Genomic DNA, 18119 nt, shown 5'->3' on the forward strand with positions numbered 1-18119 from the left:
GACTTTGTTTTGTGTGTCAGTTGAAAGACAGTTTGAAGGAGAGAAAGCAGTGAGCAGGGATGTGCGCAGATGGGGGAAAGGATGTTTGACGTAGTCTCACAGAATAGAAAAAGTCCCTGGCTACCCCAGGGGCTGTCGAGCTAGTCAGTAAGTACAACAGCTATGTACAGTAGGTAGGTTCTTTGTGTTTGCCATGACCAGGTCCTAGGTCATTCCCTGCGTTTCTGTCCTTGAGCTGAAAATGACCTAGGTGTCTCAGGAATCTTACCCATGGTGCCTTACCTCCAAACAGAACACCACAGTATTTCAAGGGAATAGAAGCTCTGTGAGCGACAGCATGAAGGACAATCCGTACATGCAGTACTATGCCAGCATCTACGCCCTCTCCATGGCAGTCATGCTGATCTTGAAAGCCATCCGAGGAGTCGTCTTTGTCAAGGTATACCAGTGGGTGGGCCATGCGTACCCCTCCCCAAATCATGTGAATGGCTTGGTGTGGCATTTGTATGCAGTTGGGTGGCCCCAACCTGTGTCTTCTGACCATTTGTACTGACCCCAGTGTTGGGAATGGGTGTCCTGCAGAGTGGTCACCGGCACTAGGAGGAATTGGGCCTTCCTTGAGTACCCAGGTCTCTGGACCATGATCGTTTTGTCTCTGCTCCCCAGGGCACACTGAGAGCCTCCTCCCGGCTCCATGATGAGCTCTTCCGAAGGATCCTTAGGAGCCCCATGAAGTTTTTTGACACCACCCCAACAGGAAGGATTCTCAACAGGTTTTCCAAAGACATGGATGAAGGTATCTCTCACTGGTCCTTTCTTTCCTGCTCTGGAGTCCAACAGTGCTCACCACCTCCTGCCTTCCTGGGTGCCACCCACGCCCACCCTACCCCAAATAAAGAGAACGTGCAGCTTTGTGCTCCTGAGAGTGCAAACAAAGTTCTGGCATCTGCATCAGGGATGTTTTGAGTTCTCATTCTGCCTATCTGACCTGAACATAAAGTCAGAGGGTCAAGTTAGCAGAGGGGCTTTGGAAGGGTGGTCTTCAATCCCAGAATGCAGCTGCAGCTTCTGATGAGCTTTCTGCATGCAGCATGGGCTCTGCTGCACCAGACCTCAAAGTTTTCCATCATACTCCTGACCTTCACTGAGGGATGGCAGTGCAGCAAACAACAGTGTGTTTTATGCACCTTGTCTTACTCCACACACAGCTGTAAGGCATTTGTTGGTACCCGTCAGTACCCAAGACGGTTATATCCAGAAAGGGGTGTAGGGACAGTAGCCCAGAAGACTTGTAGATGTTGCTGTTGAAGGTTCTGTACACTTTTTTGATGCTTATATATGTTTAAACTTTTCTTGTGTTGGTAAGAACATAAACGATCATTGTTTTCCTTTTTGCATGTTTATTTTCCAAGTATTTTACATACACATAGAATACTTTGTAGAGGGGAGAGTTTAGCAGGAGCAGGAAAAGGTAAACCAGAACAGGATGATGGAAACAAGGAAATGACAGCAACTGGGATCATTTGTCTTCGATAAAACTGTTAATTTGTCACAGACCTTAGAAGTTTCATGGGGCCTTATTATTTTTTTAAATAATTTAGTTCCCTTTTTCTTGCTCATGGGCCCCAAGAGTCTTAAACTTGTTCTCTCATGGTCTCTGCAGTGGATGTGCGCCTGCCATTCCAGGCCGAGATGTTCATCCAAAACGTGATCCTGGTGTTCTTCTGTGTCGGGATGATTGCAGGAGTCTTCCCCTGGTTCCTCGTGTCAGTGGGGCCTCTGCTCATCCTCTTCTCAGTTCTGCACATGGTCTCCAGGTAAACAGGACGTACGCAGGGCCAGTTCTGCACATGGTCTCCAGGTGAACAGGACGTACGCAGGGCCAGTTCTGCACATGGTCTCCAGGTGAACAGGACGTATGGACGTACGCAGGGACAGTTCTGCACATGGTCTCCAGGTAAACAGGACGTATGGACGTACGCAGGGCCAGTTCTGCACATGGTCTCCAGGTGAACAGGACGTACGCAGGGCCAGTTCTGCACATGGTCTCCAGGTGAACAGGACGTATGGACGTATACAGGGACAGTTCTGCACATGGTCTCCAGGTGAACAGGACTTATGCAGAGACAGTTCTGCACATGGTCTCCAGGTGAACAGGACGTACGCAGGGCCAGTTCTGCACATGGTCTCCAGGTGAACAGGACGTATGGACGTATACAGGGACAGTTCTGCACATGGTCTCCAGGTGAACAGGACGTATGGACGTAGGCAGGGACAGTTCTGCACATGGTCTCCAGGTGAACAGGACGTATGCAGAGACAGTTCTGCACATGGTCTCCAGGTGAACAGGACGTATGGACGTACGCAGGGACAGTTCTGCACATGGTCTCCAGGTGAACAGGACATACGCAGGGACAGTTCTGCACATGGTCTCCAGGTGAACAGGACGTATGGACGTATGCAGGGCCAGTTCTGCACATGGTCTCCAGGTGAACAGGACGTATGGACGTATGCAGGGACAGTTCTGCACATGGTCTCCAGGTGAACAGGACGTATGCAGAGACAGTTCTGCACATGGTCTCCAGGTGAACAGGACGTATGGACGTACGCAGGGACAGTTCTGCACATGGTCTCCAGGTGAACAGGACGTATGGACGTATGCAGGGCCAGTTCTGCACATGGTCTCCAGGTGAACAGGACGTACGCAGGGCCAGAGAGGAGGCCGTGGTTGCTCGTTTCCTGCCATGGCACAGAGCCTGTTCTCTTGCAGGGTCCTGATTCGTGAGCTGAAGCGCCTGGACAATATCACACAGTCTCCTTTCCTCTCACACATCACGTCCAGCATACAGGGCCTCGCCACTATCCACGCCTATAACAAAGGGCAGGAATTTCTACACAGGTAAGTGTTGGTGGGGGCCGAAGTCTTTGAAGGGGAACCGGTATCTCAACTGTTAGAGTTGCCGTGAGAGGCCATTCAAGGCCAGAGCTTGGGATCAGAAAACTCATCCCAAAAGGCATTATTGGTGTAACCCAACTGTCTCTGATTAAAACTCAGCCACTTGGTAAGACCTTTTCTGAGAAAATGAGACAACAGAAACACAGACCAGAACCAATGTGGATGTATGACATGCTGGCCTTTTAGGATATGTGTGTGTGTACAATTAGATATCTCTGAAAGGTTATGTAAGTAACAGTAGTTATCTTTGGAAAGAGGAGCTGGGTACCCAGAGGTTGGTAAGAAAAAGACTGACATATATTTTTGTCGTGACTCTTTTAAAACTTGAGGAGGATGTATAGCTTGTCTAGCAGTTGCTATACAGTTACGAGGACTGGGTTAAGATCCCTTGGACCCATGTAATTGACAGATGGGCATGGGATAGCAGCCACTTAAAAGGCTAAGACAGAAGATCCTAGAGTGAGCTTGTGAGGTTGACTAGCCATGTCAGCACGCTCTAGGTTTGATTGAGGGACCCTGCCTCAGTAGTTAAGGTGAAAGAAAGATGAAGGAAGATTCCTGAAGCCTCCACAGGCACACGTGTGCACACACGTGCACATATGCACATACATGTATTGGAGCAGGCCACTAGTTCCTGGTCGCTTAGCCCAGAAATAATCACACAGAAATTGTATTAATTAAATCACTGCTTGGCCCATTAGCTCTAGCTTCTTATTGGCTAACTCAGACTATTTATTAATTTACCCATTTCTATTAATCTGTGTATTGCCACGTGGCTGTGGCTTACTGGGTAAAGTTCTGGCGTCTTTCTCCTGTGGGGCTACATGGCTTCTCTCTGTCCTTCTTTCTCCCAGCATTCAGTTTAGTTTTCCCCCGTTTAGCTCTGTTCCCCTATAGCTCTGCTATAGGCCCAAAGCAGATCCTTTATTAACCAATGATATTCACAGCATACAGAGGGGAATCCCACATCATATATGTGCACACATGTACACACATGCCCAGACTCTGCACATAGACACGTGAAAAAAACCTCTCTCTTGTGTGTATGTGTGTGTGTGTGCACGCACGTGTACTTGTGTGTATATTGCCTATTAAAAATTAAGTCATTTTTCATGAAAATAGTAGAGGAAAATAGAGTAGGAAAAATTACTCTGAATGGCTTAGAAAAAGCCTTCCTAATTTAAGATAATGAACTGTACGAGTGTTTTTATGGGTGGAGTGGTACAATGTTAATGTCTGGAATTCTACATTTTCTGTTCTTTCTTCTTATTGCATTTTTTTTTCCTGAAGATTTTGTATTTTACTGTAAGGAGAAAAGTGATTTTTTTAAAAAAAAAAGCTAAACACATATGCCTAGCAGAACTTCCTCTCTAGAGTTCTGCTTACCCGTGGAGCTAAGCCTCCTGGTGATTGTGGGGCCATGTGCCCTCTTTGGTGGATGCTGCCTGTCTCCCTCCTGCCTGGCTTCAGCTCACCGCATCTTGGCTCTGTAGCCTTGGGAAACAACTTCCTGTTAGTAGCATGTTTGCAGACTCAGCATCGATCCTACAGTCGCTCTGAGAGTTTCCTTTTCCTGATCTTGGACTACTCCGCTGATTGCTTTTGAAACCTTTTGTTTTGAGGAAATGATCCCTGACCTAAAACATTTCTTTAAAGTTCAGCACAGGCATTTGAATTTGGCCTCTCTGCCCATGCCTCTCATGTAGTAGATGTTTTTCTTCATGTATGCTGACGCTTTTAATGTTCTTTGTGTGTGTGTGTCCATGCCCGTGCGTGTGTGTATGTGTGTGTGTGCGTGTACATGTGTGTGTCCATGTGACACATGTGTGTGTCCCCATGTGTGTGTTTGAATGAATGAGTTTATGTACTCGGTGTGTGTACAGGAATCCTTGGAGGCCAGAGAGGGCATCAGGTCCTCTGGAACTATGTGGTTGTGAGCTGCCTTGTGGGTATTGAGAACCAAACCCAGTTCCTCTGCAAGAGCAGTCCACTGAGCCATCTCTCCAGCCCCTAGTTTTTTACTTTTTAAGTCATGGTCTCATTATGTTCTCTGGTCTGGAACTCCCTATTTAGATTAGGTTGACCTCAAACTCACAGAGATCCACCTGCTGTCACTTTCTAAATGCTGGGATTAACGGCAGCACCCCATACCTGCCCCCCTAACATCCTCAAAGTGAGTTTCATTGTTTCTCAAAGGGTAACTAGCACTAGAACCATGTCCTCTTCTGTGAGGCCTTTGTTTCTGAAACTTGCAGGTCATTCTTTTGGCTGAAAACCAGAAAGTACTTGCCCTGCACTCTGAAGTGTCAAGCCACCACTGAAGGTGGTATTTTATCAGATTATGTGGTATTTTATTCACCCCTTTGTTGTTCTTTTTCTTCACCACAGGTATCAGGAGCTACTGGATGACAACCAAGCTCCTTTTTTCTTGTTCACTTGCGCAATGAGGTGGCTGGCAGTGCGGCTGGACCTCATCAGCATTGCCCTGATCACCACCACTGGGCTGATGATTGTCCTCATGCATGGGCAGATTCCTCCAGCCTACGCCGGCCTTGCCATCTCCTATGCTGTGCAGGTCAGTGACTGGGCTGGAAGTGGATAGAATCAAGAATTAAAACAATCTGCTATGTATATTAATGAAATACATGTGTTTGTTTGTTTTGAGATAGGGTTTCTCTATGTTGTCTTGATTGTCATGGAACTCACTCTGCAGACTGCTCTGGCCTCAAACTCGGAGATCTACCTGCCTCAGTTTCTTGAGTGCTGAGTTAAAAGGTGTATGCCATATTGCCTGGCAGAACTATATGCCTTCAACCCCAGAAGTTGGTAGGCAGAAACAGCTGATCACTATGATTTTAGGCCAGCCTTGTCTACATAACGAGTTCCAGGACAGTCAAATAGAACCCTGTCTCAAAAAAGGGAGGGGGAGATACATGTTATCTTCATAAAGAAACATTTAAAAGTGATTTTGTCTCATCCCTGGCATCTTCTGGTTTTCTGAGTGTATGCCATCCCCCTTTTGCTGTTTACATCTACTCTCTGTTTAGACTTTTGCTGTTCCCAGTATTATAGGCACAGACCTTCTCATCCCTAGTGATGGCTAAAGGTCCTCAGATAGCTCAAGATAAATTTGAGAATTTGACCACTGACTATTTAAAGATATTTTGACATCAGTGCACATAGTAATCTCTATTAAATTTTAAAAGTGGTATTGGAGTTGTATTTTTTAGAGTTGTTTTATTTTAGAAGACGCTTAAAGATGCCGTGGTAGAATATGGGGACTCCGCTTCACGTAGTCTGGGGGTGGAACCGAGGAGTGACAAAGTGTACGTGAGCGACACTGGCGGTTGTTTACTAAGAGTTTGGCGCTCGGGTTTTTATTACACTACTGTACTCTTGTGTGATTCTGGCTTCTTTTTCATATCATAAAGAGAAAAATGAGGCAAATGAGCTCAAAGAACTGCGTCTCCGTGGATGCCCTGGTGTCGCCTGTGTGTCCTGCAGTGAGCAGTCTGAGGGGCACGGGTTGTGCAGCCTTTCCTCATGGTGTTGTCAGTCGTTGTTCACAGGCTGAAATTTCCATTTGTTCTGGTTGCCACCAACAGGCTGAGGTCACATAGGTGCTTCAGAAGTTACACTGCTTCAGACCTGTGTTACTGGAAAGAAAATGGATGGCTAGACGGCCTTTGGCTTCGAGAGTGTGTACACTAAGCACTCACTGTATTTGATGAGGGTAGTGATATGGTATTAACTGCAGGAAAAGACCTGGGCCTAAAACCTCACGCTGCATGTGTGAGCTCTGGCTGTTCTGTGTGTCGCGGCCCTGCCGGTGTAGGAAGTTCTCTCTTGTTGCCTGACCTGTACCAATACACTTTCTCTTGGTTTTTGTTTTCCACTTTCAGTTAACAGGACTGTTCCAGTTTACAGTTAGACTGGCATCCGAGACAGAAGCCCGATTCACTTCAGTGGAGAGGATCAACCACTACATAAAGGTCAGGATGAGGAGGCCCCTTCTGGGGTCCTTTTTCCTTCCGTCATGGACGATGGGTGAAGAGGAGCCTTACGTTCTCCCGCTGCCTCACCTCTACTTAAGAGGATTAGTAGTCTCAACAGCGTGTTTGGAATAGAAAAGGGAATTCCTGTGGGGAGTCCAAGGACCTCCCACCTCCTTCCAGGTCTAGTAAGGTGAACAACCAAACAGCCTAGGCTCCCACACACTGAGACAATGAGGATGTTCTTTCGGGAACTCACCAAGGCCAGCTGGACTGGGACTGAAAAAGCATGGGATAAAACCTGACTCTCTGAACATAGCGGACAATGAGGATTGCTGAGAAGTCAAGAACAATGGCACTGGGTTTTGATCCTACTGCACGTACTGGCTTTGTGGGATCCTTAGGAGATTTTTAAACATTTATTTATTTCTTTATTGGTCTCTTTTTCTACTGTGTGGGTTCCAGGGATCCGATTGAGATTGTCGAGCTTTGCCAAACCATCTTGCTGGCCACTCTTTCATCTTTTTCCTTTCTTTTCTTTTCCTCTCTCCGTCCCTCTCCCTCTCCCCCTTTCTTCCTCTCCCCCTCCTCCCTCTCCCTCTCTTCCTTTCTTCCTTTCTCTCTTTCAGCAGCTATGTCTGTATTTATTGAGACAGAGGTTTTCTTTATGTAGCCTTGGCTGTTTTGGAACTCAGGGATCCACCTGCCTTTGCCTCCAGGTGCTAGGATTAAAGGTGTGTGCCACCACCGCCCAGCTTTAGCAGATATTTCTCAAGCATAACAAATGACTGTTCTCATAAAAAGTTCAGATAGCTATGTGATGGACCTGGTAACAGCTGTTCTTTATGTTTAGCTGGTGCTTTGCCCAACGTTGTGGTCTATGGAGAGCATGTGTGGATAGAGTAAAATACTCTTGGTGAGGCCTTTGCTGGAGAGAGCAAGATGATAGACAGCGGTGGACAGTGGACACTGCTCAAACCAGTGATTCCTTTGAAGATTGCCTTCCTGGTGCCGCTCCACAACATGACCCAGATGCCTGTGCCACACAGCAGCACAGTCTTTCCAGCTTGCCATGTCACATTCCATTCCCCACCCCAACACACACAAACACGCGCGTGCGCACACACACGCACACAAGCACACACACAAGCACACACACACCCCAAATACTAATTTGGTGCTCTTCACCTTAACGATATGAAACCAAAAAGTGCTTGCCAAAGAATTTTTAAAACAAGAGCATTGATGCTCTGACAGAATTACACAGGAAGCAGGAATGGGTTGCCAGGGCCAGATCCATTCTGTGCCGCTTGAAGATGAGGAACTAAAACACAGAGAGGTGAAATGGCCCACATAGGTCACACCGCTGTGGGTGGCAAGCTGGAAGTGCAGACTGTGTTCTTGGATTATATTTATATGTTCAATAAATGTTAATTACCTTACTCCAGTTTTAATGCAGGCCAGTGGTATTCAGTTCATGAAATTCAATGAATTTCAATGAAAATGTGTTGGGGAGTGGGAAGGCCTCGTGTTCCAGCCTTAGGTCTTCCCTCAGTCTGCGGCAGTGTTGTGCCAGCTGGCACTTGCAGACCGTGGCTTAGTGGCTCCGTGCCATGTCTCTGTCTTGGTTGTTAGGGTGTGAGCATTTACTGGCAACATATTCTTTCATGCATGGTGGCAACTGCCTTGGCTGCTATGCTTGCCCTCTTTTTACTCTCTGGTAAACTCTGCTGCGCCACAAGAATCTGAAGCCCCCACTCTTTCCTCAGACTCTGTCTTTGGAAGCACCTGCGAGAATCAAGAACAAGGCTCCTCCCCCGGACTGGCCCCAGGAGGGAGAAGTAACCTTTGAGAATGCAGAAATGCGATACAGAGAAAATCTTCCACTGGTCCTTAAGAAAGTGTCCTTCACCATCAAGCCCAAGGAGAAGATTGGCATCGTGGGGCGCACAGGGTCAGGTAAGGACTGCACTGGTCCTGGAGAAGTGTTCGAAGTCATCCACATTTAACCTTTGGCAGTGTGTCGAAGATTGCTTTCATCTTCACAAACCAAATCCCTGATGCTCAAGTCCTTATTGTCTCGGAAACCACCGTTCTGAGTTTGCTCTTGGGCACACAGTGCTTTCTCATTATATCTCAGACAGAGTACCTGGAGCACATGGCAAAGGACAGTAGAAGAGAGGTTACCGCAGATCGGCACTGGTGGCACCGGAACCGGTTACCGCAGATCGGCACTGGTGGCACCGGAACCGGTTACCGCAGATCGGCACTGGTGGCACCGGAACCGGTTACCGCAGATCGGCACTGGTGGCACCGGAACCGGTTACCGCAGACAAGCACTGGTGGCACCGGAACCGGTTACCGCAGATCGGCACTGGTGGCACCGGAACCGGTTACTGCAGACAAGCACTGGTGGCACCAGAACCGGTTACCGCAGATCGGCACTAATGGCATGTTGGTGGGGCTCTTATTAGTGACTTCCTATTAACACACGTTTCTGAAAGAGTATGTTTGTTTTGTACACTGGTTTTGTGGCCTTTTTGAGTTTTTTATTATTTTAGAACCATCAGTGTCTTGATTATTATGTAACACAGTGCCCCCCATTCTATTTAATGGATGTACCATAATTTATATTTAACTATCTCAAGTTTGTAAAGAATTGAAGCATTATTGATTTTTCCTGAATAGTAAGTATTGCAGTCAAAATGTGTGATCAGGCCTTTGTAAGATGTCACTGTAGCCTCCTGTTTGCAGAAGCATGTGACTGTAGATAAGGGGCTGTGTTCCCTTGAAGGCAGAAATTGTTTTCTTGACCTGGAGCCGAGCCTGGTGGCACATACCTGTAATCTCAGCTCTAAGAAAGCTGAGGCAGGAGAATCACTACCAATTCAAAGCAGCTTGGGTGTAGACCTTGTCTCAACAGAAAGAAAACAAAATGGCTTTCTTGTCAAGCATTTTCCATCATCTTATTCTTAGAAATGCGTTCCTGTGTTACGGGCACATCCCCTCCCCGTGCTTAGGCCCTGTGCTGTAACCGTCATTCACTTCTAGGAGACCCGTCATGCTACCTTGGCCAGGTGCCCCAGCCGTCTCAGGGAGATAACTGAAGATTGCTGCATGAGGTTTCTAGTAAAGACTTAAGTAACTGCCAGGCCTAAGTGCAGGTTTCCAGCTGCTAGGGAGGGTGAGGAGGGAGGATTTTTTAATTCAAGGAAAAATACTAGTCTGTTCACAGGCTGAGGTTCCTTATTGCCTTTCTTTCGTTTGTTCAAGACTTTTTCTGCTTCCACAGATCAAACAGAAATGCAGTAGACTTCTTATCTAGTTCATATTTAGAAACACCAAAGGTCTATACAGATCATACCACCATAAAAATCACTTGGCTTGCGCGCTGTTCATTACAGGTCAGGCCGTTATGGACGTGGCTTTGCCTATGGTGCCTGTTATGGTAACTGCACTCACCTTGTCTCTGGCAGTGAGTGCTGCTCTCCGGCCTTGATTACTCGGGCACAGTTAAACCCATGGATAGTAATTCATCCAGCCCAGGAGCCCCATCTCCAGCCCTAAGGTCCGCTACAAAGAGAGAAGAATGGTGAAGCTCTTCAGGTGCAGGTGGTTAGATGGGGCTGATTGAGGTGACAGGTGTCCTGGTTAGGGTTTCTGTTGCTTCGATGGAACACCATGGCCATAAAGCATGTTGGGGAGGAAAGGGTTTATTCGGCTTACACTTCCACATTGCTGTTCACCACTGAGGGAAGTCGGGACAGGAACTCAAAAAAGACGAATCTTGGATACATGAACTGATGCAGAGGCCATGGCAGGCTACGGGGAGCTATTCTCTGGCTTGCTTTTTCTGGTTTGCTTACCTTGCTTTTTCTTTTTTTCTTCCTTTCTTCCTTTCTTCCTTCCTTTCTTTCTTTTTCTTTTTTTATTTTATTTATTTTTCAAGACAGGGTTTCTCTGTGTTACAGCTCTGGTTGTCCTGAAGCTCACATTGTAGACAAGGGCTGGCCTCGAATTTAGATTCAACTACCTTTGCCGCCCAAGTGCTGGATTAAAGGCATGAGCCACCAATGCCCAGCTCGGCTTGCTTTCTTTTCTTTTCTTTTTTTTTTTTTAATATTTATTTATTTATTATGCATACAATATTCTGTCGGTGTGTATGCCTGCAGGCCAGAAGAGGGCACCAGACCCCATTATAGATGGTTGTGAGCCACCATATGGTTGCTGGGAATTGAACTCAGGACCTTTGGAAGAGCAGACAATGCTCTTAACCTCTGAGCCATCTCTCCAGCCCCTCGGCTTGCTTTCTTATAGAACCCAGGACCACCAGCTCAGGGATGGCATCACCCACTATCAGCTAGATCTCATGGAGGCATTTTCTCAACTGAGGCTCTTTCTTCTCTGATGACTCCAGCTTGTATCCAGTTGACACACAAAACCAGCTAGAATACTTGTGGATAAAAGGAGACGGACTCTAGAGAAGCAGATTGCCATTCGATCAGAGCAGTAAAGGGTAGTGGAGAGCGTGTGCCCAGGCATGGAGGGCTTGGTGCTCCATAGGCAGAAAAGGGAAGTTTGGGGGTGGAAGATTCTATCTGCAGCTCAGTGTTGGAAATATTTGATGATCTCATCAGAAACTTCCTCTGTCCTCAACTGCCTGTAGATGTTATCATCCACAAGCTTCTTTGTGGAGTCTCTTGGCTCACCTGAGGTTTCTGGGTTATTAGCCCTTTATTCCAGACCCAGAGAGCCTCAGAAAGAAAGGGGGATGGATGCTGTTTCCTGTTGAGTGGGGACAAAGTTGGGTTGTTGGGGTCTGTCTTCAGGATCTGTGGAAGGCTAGGTCGGGTTGACTTCACGTGGCACGAGTAGGTTCTACTTGTTGGCTGTGCTGGATTATGTAGTTGCCCTCATGCCCTCCAGAGAAACCTTTGCAAACAGTCAATTGACGGGGGCCCGAGACAAGAGAGTAAAATGAGATGAGAGTTAGGAGACCCTGTAGGGGACCTAGCCAGGTAGCCAGTGCCCTAATGTGGAACTAGTAATGGCAATGATTTGATCCAAGAGGAACGTCATTAAAAAGTTTAAACAACAGCAACATGTCGTATATGACAATAATAAGGAAGAAAGAAGCGATAAAGGGGAGGAGCCAGAGTGAGAGGGAACCAAAAGCCCATACATAGACGGAGGCGTGCACTGAATTTTTGTCTGGTGCCTAAGTTTTTAGAACCCATCTGGAAGCAGTTTGGATTTGTTGGTACAGAAATAGCATTGTTTCTGGATGAGGGCACAGATCCCATCCTTAGCAGAAGTCAGACAGTCCCCTTTGATTTTGGAGTAGTAGTGCAGCAGCCAAAGCATGAAGTTGGTCCTCAAGGATGGCAAGCAGATCTGAAATGAGCTAGTGAGACAGAAGTTAACTGATGCAAAGAAACACCTTAGCCCAGCTGCTTTAGTTGTGAGTTCTGAGTTAGCCAAGGTTCATTAGAGTAATAGAACTTATAGAATGAATCTCTCTATAATACAGAATCTATATTGAAAGGGGTTTATTAGAATAATTTGCAGGCTTGTGTTCAGCTAATCCAACAATGGCTGGCTGTGCACAGGAAGTCCAGAAATCCAGTAGTTGTTCAGTCCATGAAGCTGGATATCTCGGTTGGTCTTCAGTGTATGCTGGAGTCCTGAAGAAGGAGACTAATACCAGTGAAGGAATGGACGTGCTAGCAAGGCAAGGACAAGCAGGCAAAAGAGAGCTTCCTTCTTCCATGTCATTTTATACTATATATAGGCTGTATATATACTGTATATAGGCTTCCAGCAGAAGGCCTGGCCTAGATTAGATCTGGTTTAAAGATATGTCTTCCCACCTCAAGATCTGGATTAAAAGTGTGTCTTCCTACCTCAAAGATCCAGATTAGAAGTAGATCTTCCTACTTTAAGCAAAAATCCATTACAAGTGTGTCCTCCATTTTTGGGTTTTAGGTAATTCCAGATGTAGTCAAGTTGACAACCAAATTTGACCATCACAGTCCCAGGAAAATGTCTAGAGTAGCAAGAAGAGGAATGAGTTGGATGGTCCATTAGTCCACTTTCAGAGGTCATTCAGACTGCTGTTAAGGGTTTGGAGGCTGAGACCCCTCTCTTATGGTTGGCAAAGGGGCGATGTAGAAGGCACAACAGGTAGAGAGCCTCAGAGGAAGGTTGATTTTTAATGTAGGTACTTAGAGCTATAAAATTCTTTTATAGGACTATTCAGTGTATCTCAGAAGTTTTGTTGTGTTATATTTTCATTTTCATTTAGTTGCAGGAAATTTATTTCTTCCATGATTTCTTTGACCTTTTACATATTGAAATCACCTACTATTAATAGACGATGTTTATCTGTGTCTTTAAATTGAATAATAGATTTTTTTAAATGAAATTGGGTACACAGTGTTGGTGCATGTTTGGGATATTGATGTCATCTTGGTTAATTTCTCCCTTGATTAGAATGAAGTGTCCCTTTGTCCTCTTCTGATTAGTTTTAGTTTGAAGTCCATTTTGTCATATATTAAGTTAGCAATGCCAGCCAGGCGATGGTGGTGCAGTACCTTTAATCACAGCACTTGGGAGGCAGAGGCAAGTGAAGTGTTTATCTAATTATTCTTTCTCAGTAAAAAATCAGTAGTCAGATATCAGGGTAAGAAGTGCCGAAGAAGCCACCAGTGACCTCCTCTCTCTTCAGTTCCTCATTCCAAAGGGCTGAGAGCTTCTCTCACCCTGCCTTACTATTTCCTGGCTCCTCAGTCCTTTGAGACCTCTATAGTTGATTTTGGTCAGCTAGGTCTGTCCTCTGACTCAAAGCAAACTTTATTACTAGAATACGATAAGAAACACAACAGACAGGTGAATCTCTGAGTTTGAGGGCAGCCAGGGCTACACACGGAAACCCTGTCTCCAAACACAAACAAAAAAAGGTAGTAATGCCTCCTTGCTTCCTGGTCCTATCTGATTGGAATACTTTTGTTCATCCTTTTACTCTAAGGCAGGATGTGTTTCTAACAGGCTGCAGATAGGTGGATTTTGTTTCTGCAGGGAAACAGATCCGTTATTTGGTCTAGGTCCTCTGTTTTATCTTCAAGAGCTGATGTTCTGTCTTCTGCTTGATTTGTTCTCCTTGTAATGGATTCCTTTGCATTTTCTTATTGGGCTTTTGGGTTTTTCAATTCTGTCCTCATTTCAGCTTGTGTCCTCTTCAGTGTTTCTATCTCCTCTCAGTTTTAGATTGCCCCCTCGTTTCCATCAGCCCTGTGTCTGTGTTTTGGGATTCACTCGGGTGTTTATTGAGCTCTTTCCCCTTGTTTTCAGTTTTTATGAGGTTAGGATTGTCCTCCTAAGTCTGTGTCCTGTAGTTCACCTGGGGAGTTCTCACCGGCAAGCATTTCTGCAAGACTGGTGGATTTTGGAGAGGAGACACTGACTTCATCTTTCATATTGTTGGTGTTCCTATGACGAGATCTGTGCATATGGACTTCCTTTGTTATTTTGTTAGTTCTGAGTATTTTGCAGATGAAGCAGGCTTGGGGAGAAGATGAAGTGGGTTGGGTCTGGAAGTTGGAAATGGCTTGGGTGGAATGAAATCAGGTAGGCAGAGGAGATTGGTGTTGACATAGTATGTACTTCCTGTTCAGCCAGCAGCGTGGGGATGGGTAGGTCTGTGTGGTTGAATATGATGTGAGAGAGTCCTATGGTTTGGGGATTAGGTAAGGAGGATCTTAACCCCGGACTAGGCTGCTGCACTGCTTGTGGAACCCAGAATAGATCTGAGGTTTCAGAAAAGACATGGTTGCAGTGGTCAGGCTAGATCCTGGAGGAGGATATGGGAAGTCTGTGTGTAGAGTGGGGTGGTGGAGTTGTGTAAATCCAGTAAGTTACTTAAATAGTTCACATTACGGAATTTGTTTGTTTGTTTTTTGTTTTTCGAGACAAGGTTTCTCTGTAGCTTTGGAGCATGTCCTGGAACTTGCTTTGTAGACCAGGCTGGTCTTGAACTCACAGAGATCTGCCTCTTTCTGCCTCCCGAGTGCTGGAATTAAAGGCGTGTGCCACCACTGCCTGGCTTCACACCATGAATTTTTTGCACTCCATTCCTCTAGAAGAGCCTTCAGTAACTGTAGGTATTGGCAAATTGCATAGCCTATTCCAGATACTTAAAACATCCATCCTGGGGACTGGAGAGATACCTCAGTGGTTAAGAGCACTGGCTGCTCTTCCAGAGGATCTGGGTTCCGTACCCAGCACCCACATGGCAACTCATAACTGTTTGTACCCCAGTTTCAGGACATCCAACACCTTCACACAGGCATATGTGTAGGCAATACACAAATGCACATAAAATGAAAATGATAAAAATTATTAGAAAAAAATCTATTCTTAGAATTCTGTTTCTCTAGAACCACTCCTGGTATCACAATCTGTACAGTCAGGGTTTTCTAATGGAACAGAGTTGGTGGGATGGATATCTGTATATATGCAGTTAATAAGAGTGGCATTAGCTGTAGTCTGGCTAGTCCAACAGTGGCTGCAACGACAGGAAGGCCAAGAATCTGGTAGTTCTTCCGTCCACAAGGCTGAATGTCTCAGATGGCCATCAGTCTACATGGAGTTCCCTGAGAAGTAGGCTCTAACACAGGCAAAGGAATGTCTTAGCAGCAGAACAGGTGAACTTGCCATCCAGAGGGAAGGCAAGAAAGAAGCAAATACTTCCTTCTTCCATGTCCTTTGATGTGGGCTGCCTTCAAAAGGTGTGATCCAGATTTAGGGTGGGTCTTGCCTCAAAGGATCCAGTCAAGAAACCCCTCACCTCGGTGCCCAGCGGCTTAGGTTTTCGTTGACTCCAGATGTTTTTGACATTAGCTTCCACAGTAAGCTAGTTTTGTCTTTCAGAAGTCACTCATAGAGCTGCGGTCCTGCTTGTTTGACTCATTAGGGAAGTCCTCTCTGGGGATGGCGCTCTTCCGTCTGGTGGAGTTATCCGGAGGCTGCATCAAGATCGATGGAGTGAGAATCAGTGACATCGGCCTGGCTGACCTCCGAAGCAAACTGTCCATCATTCCTCAGGAGCCCGTCCTGTTCAGCGGCACTGTCAGGTAAGAGCCGTCCCCTGGGGTGGAAACCCCATGTCCTTGGGTCCAGTGTTCCTCAGGAGTCTGATTTCTCTGCAGTGATGATGCTTCTGCTCCACAGGCTGCTTAGTTAGGTGCACCCTGGCTCTGCCACAGGGGTCCAGAGCGCAGAGAGGTGTGGCTCAGATTTCTGTCCCGTGAACTTTCCACAAGTTACCACTCTTGAGTCTGTTTTCTCACCCCTAAAATGGAGATATTCTGAAGGCCTGTTGTGGTGTAGACTGAGTAAATTCCTAAGCACACTGTAGGTTCTGAGCCTAACCAGTGATAAGGGCACGAATGGTAGGTGCCACCATTAGTCTCTGTGTCCCGTCTTGTCACGCCACCTCTCCGCGGGCCGAGAGCTCCTTCCTGCATTGCTACCACTCATCGCCCGTCGTTTCTTTCATTTTCAACTAGCTTTCTTTTTCTTGCCTTCTTCCTGTGCCGGGGAGCTGAGCCCATTATGGGAATCTCTGTTAAGCACTCTTTTTTTTTTTTTTTTTTTTTTGCTTTTTTCGAGACAGGGTCTCTCTCTGGTTTTGGAGCCTGTCCTGGAACTAGCTCTGTAGACCTAGATCCGCCTGCCTCTGCCTCCCAAGTGCTGCGATTAAAGGCGTGCGCCACCACCGCCCAGCTATTAAGCACTCTTGACACCCGTCAGAGTGGCAGAACGATGTCACTGGAGGAGCAAAGCCAGGACAGCTCCTGAAGGCTTGGGTCCTAAGTCCAGTTTGCTTGCTCATCTTAGCCTCTGTAACCTCAAGGTGGAGCCAGCAGGCTGGCCAACAGAAGCATGCATGGCTTTCAAAGCTGTATATTACAGTTGACACGTATAAGTAAGCTTTTGGGGTCAGGTTGCTAAGGGCAATGGCATATTCCTTCAGGTATTTCTCCAGGTCGTTGTGTTCCAGGTAGCAACTGAAGTCATGCTTGGCAATGGACAGTACAATCAATGCTTCAAGTGAATAAATGAACCTGTGTCTAAGAGTTGGTCTTTTCTACTTCATCCCTACTTCAAACCCAGGATTCTGCAAAGTTCCTGCTCTACCAATGAGCAGAGCTTCTGCTTCTGAGTCTCCCTTTGGCAAGCACATAGTTTGATATATTTAACATTTTTTTCTATCTTTGATGCTTAGTCTCAAATATGTTTTTTTCTGAAATTTGTTAACATACCAAAGATAAAATTGCCTATTTTTTTTTCAAGATAGGGTTTCACTGTGTTATGAAGCCCTGGCTGTCCTGGATCTCACTCTGTAGACCAGGCTAGCCCTGAACTCACAGAGATCCACCTGCCTCTGCCTCCCAGTGCTGGGATTAAAGGTGTACGCCACCACTGCCCAGCTTTTATTTCTAATTTTATTGATTTGGATCTTCTCTTTCCATCTTTTATTTAATTTGACTAAAAAGTTTATTAGCCTTACTGATTTTTTACAAGGGACCAATTCTTCACTTCATAATTCTTTTTTTTTAATATTTATTTTATTTATTTATTATGTATACAATGTTCTGTCTGTGTGTATGCCTGCAGGCCGGAAGAGGGCACCAGACCTCTTTACAGATGGTTGTGAGCCACCATGTGGTTGCCGGGAATTGAACTCAGGACCTCTAGAAGAGCAGGCAATGCTCTTAACCACTGAGCCATCTCTCCAGCCCCTCATAATTCTTTGTATTGTTTTTTGTTTGTATTTTATTGACTTCAGCTCTGAGTTTGATTATTTCTTGCAGCCTCCTCCTGGTCTCAGGTATGCTGTTAACAGCAGATCTCTGAATTTTGATACAGGTTCTTAGTGCTGTATGCACTTGCCTCTTAGAATGCTTTTCATTGTTCATGTTTTCTTCAGTTCTGAAAAGTTTTCTTGTTCTTAATTTTTGTCTTATCTTTTTTCTTTTTTAATTCAGCAGTGCACTGTTCAGTTTCCATGAGTGTGTGTACTTTCTGTGGTTAATATCCAGCTTTAATCCATGGTGGTCAGATAGATTTCAGAGTGTTATTAGAATTTTTTGTAGTTGTTGAGACTTGCT

The 18119-nt window shown here is 45.8% G+C and overlaps 1 protein-coding gene across 3 annotated transcripts in view; it reads left to right on the forward strand.

The window, feature by feature from the left end:
• The window catches only part of Abcc5 (ATP binding cassette subfamily C member 5), a 90834-nt gene that overhangs the window by 64440 nt on the left and 8275 nt on the right, over positions 1-18119 (forward strand). For all 3 annotated transcript variants that reach the window (XM_075968841.1, XM_075968860.1, XM_075968852.1), the window contains 8 exons: positions 293-439; positions 667-796; positions 1664-1817; positions 2771-2899; positions 5345-5531; positions 6859-6948; positions 8718-8907; positions 15920-16079. In XM_075968841.1, the coding sequence (XP_075824956.1) occupies positions 293-439; positions 667-796; positions 1664-1817; positions 2771-2899; positions 5345-5531; positions 6859-6948; positions 8718-8907; positions 15920-16079 (1187 nt within the window). The remainder of the gene's footprint in view (positions 1-292; positions 440-666; positions 797-1663; positions 1818-2770; positions 2900-5344; positions 5532-6858; positions 6949-8717; positions 8908-15919; positions 16080-18119) is intronic.

This window comes from Microtus pennsylvanicus, chromosome 1 (assembly GCF_037038515.1).
Source record: "Microtus pennsylvanicus isolate mMicPen1 chromosome 1, mMicPen1.hap1, whole genome shotgun sequence".
In the NCBI taxonomy this organism is placed as follows: Eukaryota; Metazoa; Chordata; class Mammalia; order Rodentia; family Cricetidae; genus Microtus; species Microtus pennsylvanicus.